Here is a 5,165-nt window from a genome sequence, read left to right on the forward strand (position 1 = left end):
GGGTCGGTGTGGGGGGGCGGGTAACGTGTGCACACCTGCCCCACGCCAGGCGGGTCGCGTACGGTAGATGTGCGAGAAGTTACACAGTGTAGCTACTGACTAGGCTCACTGAGCAAAGCGCCGCGCCGCCGTCCTATCTGAAGTGCAGCTCCGCTTCGCGTTGAGTTTCTCCAGGTTTCCAGACAAGGGTGTTGGGTCGTAGACAAGGGCGTAAGAACGCGTACTGGGGTAATCGTAAAAGTTTAACGGTCTGCCAATGAAACCCCGCCGCATACTGATTGATTATTAAGAAAACGGGGCGTCTGTAGTGGTGGTTACGGCCCTGGTTTGTGGACGCATCGTTGCATTGAACGCATGTTGTCTAGTAGTAGTAGCTAGTTGGGGGATTTCCCGTGCCCACGCAGACCCACGGTCATTGTGTACACACCGACAACAAACTATAGGCTACATCTCAAACACCAGCACGCAACATCACGGGCTTTTCTCCCTTGACCGCACAGGAGGGCCGCGCAAAGGTGTCGGGTCGCCGCAGATTCTGGCCGGCTCGGGTTACTGCAAGTGGTTTAATGTCCGCATGGGGTTTGGATTTATATCGATGACCAGCAGCGAGGGGAAGCCAGTGGACCCTCCACTAGACGTGTTCGTTCACCAAGTAAGTCCAACAACGCACGCACTGGGTTCCAGCCTCTTGCCTCCCTTTTTCACGTTGCATGTCGCATCTCACTGACATCAGCAGCAGATGTGCTCGAGGAAAGCAGAAGTAAACACGCGCTTGTGTTTTCGTCCCCCTGTCGCTTTAAGAACGTCAAAAACGCATCTTCGCTCTCCATTGATAGCATCAGACGAACGGCGTATTAGTAGTAAACACGGAGGTATTTACGACGCGGCTCTTAAAGGAACCTTTTATTAGGGAGAGAAAAGAGAGCGTGGCCCGTGACACTGGCGTTTATTCGCCTCACGCTCGCGGGGACACGTCTGGTAAACCTGCCAACATGTCGGAAAATGTGTCACACGGAGCACACGACGACCAGGCGAGCGTTCACGAGCAGACTTTCGGTGAACGGCAAGCGATTTCGGCGTGAACTGTTGTACTGAACATCATGTGCTCTCGTGTTTACATGGGTGTAGTTCGGCCCCCCTTTCACGATATTTCGTCTTCTACTCTCATGGACGTTCAGAGCTAAATCAATACGAACACATGCGCTAAACCGGAAATTATCTCCTTTCATCATTTTCCAGGCTTTCCGCGGCACCTTAAAAATAGCATATACCCAGACTTAAAGAACAAAAGCAGAGGTTTCTTCTGACTTCCATTAGCACTCAAGCTCACTGCACTGTTGGTTTGATGTCAGTTTTTCTGCTTTCTGTTACATTGCGTTCTTGTTGATAATATTGTCAAAGCCCTGTTTGGTTTAAGGTTGGATGTTAATGAGATGTAAAAATGATTCAAAACACATCTGCATAATCCTTTAAATGTGGAATTCAATAACATGCAACAGCTAGTTTGCACAGGAAACAAGTGGCTATCTATCTGTCCGTCTACCTAGCTATCTGTGTTTCTCAAATTCAGCAATGTGTTAATAATTTTTCTCTATGTGCGTGACCAAATTACGACTGCTGAAAACCATTTTTAAGTAAATGGGATTTTGCTTTATGCATTTATCCCGTGATTAGTGTTTTAGTTTGTTGTTTTGTTTGAAAAATGCAATTAAGAGTAGCCTATAAAATTTGAATTAGCACAGTTAAGGAAACCGATAGCAGGCGTTCTGAATATGCGTGGAATTATTTGAAGCAATTGATTTAAAACAGGCAGGTTTACACTGTTGTTTTCATTCACGGTGCGATGCAATGTGGCAAATTTCATTCGCTTTTCAATTAAATTCATTTTAAAGTTTTTGTGTGGGCATGGATTTTTTGTGCATGAGCTTACGCATGGACCTCCTGTGCTAGTAGCCCCTAAACCTGAGTGCATTCTGGGAAATGCAGTTCACAAAAAAAGACAAACAGCAGCCAGAAACACAGTCGGACTGTTAGGCATGCTGTTGGATTTAATACCGTACCCATAGCTTATGTTATATATATATATGTATGTGTATATATGTATGTGTGTGTGTGTGTGTGTGTGTAATTAAGGCAAATCGTTAAAAATGAGCTGTGAAAACAAGTTAAATCTGTAGTTGCAAATCTATTCAATTATATGTTGAAATGCCCAGTAAATGCATTAACTACTCTGTGTTGTTAAACCATGCTGTCTTGATGTTAAGTATGGAATCAGCGTGCATTAAGCATGGAAAATTTCCAACCTTGCATGCATTTATTATAGGAATGTCTTGTACTACTGATAAAACGGTTTTGATAAGCACGAAGTAAACAATTACACCGAATGCATTTGGAAAACGAACCTGCTTTTTCCTCATCGCACAGGAAAGCGTATTGATTAGAGTCGTGTCTGTCATCTGGAAGAGCTGTTTGGTTTATTTTTGTTTGCAGTCAATCCTGCGTTTCCTCTGCTGTTTTATGAAAATAGTGGAACTGGCAAACACACAGTGAATTTCAGATTTCAGAATAACAAATTAGTTTTCAGTGATGCCTTTTCATTTATTTTGGTGCATTGTCTTGTCATGAGCAAAACAGCATTTTTTCCTCTAAGTATGCAAATATTTTTTTGATGATTTCAAATATTCAATATATTAGTCTATCACAGGTTAGCTGCAGTGCTCACCGACTGCAGCATTAATTTGCTTAATTATTTGTATGTTTTGAAGCCTCAAGCTAGTTTTAGCATCACGCCAAACGAAGGTCATGATGTTGGGGCTGGCTCGTGTGCGTTAGACATAAAGATTTGCATTTGACCAACGCGCGCAGGTTTATTTGCGCTTTATGTGTCTGAATGCTGCACGTACATGTGCCTTCATGCTACACTGGAAATGAAAAAGCTTTTATGCCGCACAGGGTGTGTGTTTGTGTGTTGTTTAAGACGTGCAGCCGTTGTGCGGTGTGTGTGATAAGCAGAGTGTGTACAGCTGATTATTCCCTTAGTGTGTGTCTAAACCTGATATTATGTATAGAAACAGAATGTTTCGTTTGGCAGTTCGTCAAAAAAAAAAGAAAAAAAGCCACATTTCTTACAAACAAGAACGAACTGTGTGTTTAAGCACAATACGTGTATGCGTTTGGCAGACGCTTTTATCCAGATTGTTATTGTTTTTTTTTATCAGTTCATACAACCATGGGAATTGAACCCATGACCTTAATGTAGCTATTCATTGCTGTTTGTGTAATATCTGCTTAAGAAAATGTATTGACGTCTTTCCCTCGGTTATGAGAATTTTTTTAAGCCCAAACCATTTTAAGATATATATATATATATTTAACATTTTTATTAAACATTGCATATTACGTTATATTTATTCATCTGTAGGTGTGACAAAAGACACTTCTTTACACTGAGTTACCTTATTACAACTATTAAGTAGTATTTATAAATATAGCTGAAATAAAAATCGCATGAAAAGCATTGCTTTTGAATATGTATCGGCTTAATTCTGTCAGCATTCAATTGAAAACTGACTTTAAAAATAAATAATATATTTTCTGCCAGTGATATTAATGTGAATTATTTGAAATAAGATACGTTATTGTTATTTTTCAGCTGACACCAGTTCCACCAGTTCTGACAAGAATATTCAATTGAATCTTTAAAATTTGTTATGTATTAAATTTGGTGAAGCAGTCTTATTCAGTGCATGTATATTAATTGTACTTTTACTTATGGGGCACGTATATGTTTTTTTTTGGACCGAATGTTACTTTACTTTGAAGCACTTATGTATAATGCATTATAAAATGTAGATTATAATGCATTATTTATTAAAGTTAAATGTTAAAATGCATATTATTGCAAATCGGTTGTTTGTCATGTTCAAATCCATTATACTTTCAAAAGGTGTAAGAATGAACAGATTCGAATTGTTCATAGTTATCATACAATGCATAATAAAGTGCTTTACAAGGCATAAATAATGTATTACTAATTAATGCAAATAAGAATATAGTTTATATAGATTATATTTAACATGACCAGTACATCAATACAGTATCCTCCTTGAAACACAGCGGTGTTTGTCCTGTGTTTCAGATCAACTACAAATTCATGATCTTTTTGTGTCAATCCAGGACAGGAAAGAGTGTGAATCAGAAGAAAAGAGAATGTGTGTGTGTGTGTGTTTTTGTTTGTATGTGTAAAGAGGATTTCAGCGTGTGTGTGTGTGTGGTGGGGGTTGGGGTCCTCTAACATTCTTTAAAAGAGGAATTTCGTTAAAGACAAAAAAGGGAAAGGAGGCGTGGCGTTGGCCAGCCCTCACACTCCGAATCAACGCACTGCAGTGTGTGTGTGTGTGTGTGTNCCTGCAGTGTTTGTGCGTGTGTGAGTCTAACCGCACGACTGCAAGTCGTTGCTTATAAATGTTCAAAGTTTTAAATTTAAATGAAAAGGTTGTGAAACGATGCTGTCCTTCTTATAGCTGTTGCTCACTTTGCTATAGTTTATGCTCAGATTGATCTCCAGTTGCGAACGATATCCGACAAAGCCTGCTGTCATTTCCCTTCATGGAAAAACTGGTACATTGTTTTATATTTATTTATTTTCGGAACTTGAACATTTTATCTTGTATATTGATTTCTAGCTTGTTGGTTAAAAGTAGTCGATTACATTGAGCTTCAAAACCAGATCTTATTATAGCTCAAGTCGGTGCAATTGTAAAAATGAATAGACTTAAATAGGAAGAAGAAACACTTTAAGTGAATTGACTTTTAGTGAATAGTTCTGAAAATTAGTGTTTTAAACATTTTAAAATTCCAAAAGATAATTTTTTCCACTTTGGAGTAGGTTCCATGGATGTTAAAGGTTCTTCATGTCAATATAGAACCTTTCTTTTTCACAATAATATGAATTAAAGTTCTTAAATATGTAATCAGCATTTACACTTGTTCCTCACTTTTCTGGAGATCCTTCAAGCTGTTGCAATGTACAAAATCTTCCTTTGAGGACAAGTACTGAAAAATGATTAGCATTTTTTTTAAATTTAGAAATGCTGTTTTTTGGGATGGGTTCTGTGGTATGTCCTTATTTACATAGCTAGTTAAACGTGTGTGTGTGTGTGTGT

At 38.9% G+C, this 5,165-nt stretch overlaps 1 protein-coding gene across 1 annotated transcript in view; it reads left to right on the forward strand.

Moving 5' to 3' along the window:
- Positions 1-5,165, forward strand: part of LOC122360356 (protein lin-28 homolog A-like) — a 15,942-nt gene that overhangs the window by 2,571 nt on the left and 8,206 nt on the right. The window contains exon 3 of the mRNA XM_043260885.1: positions 309-652. Coding sequence (XP_043116820.1) covers positions 309-652 — 344 coding nt within the window. The remainder of the gene's footprint in view (positions 1-308; positions 653-5,165) is intronic.

The sequence above is a fragment of the Puntigrus tetrazona genome, chromosome 16 (genome assembly GCF_018831695.1).
Source record: "Puntigrus tetrazona isolate hp1 chromosome 16, ASM1883169v1, whole genome shotgun sequence".
Classification (NCBI taxonomy): domain Eukaryota; kingdom Metazoa; phylum Chordata; class Actinopteri; order Cypriniformes; family Cyprinidae; genus Puntigrus; species Puntigrus tetrazona.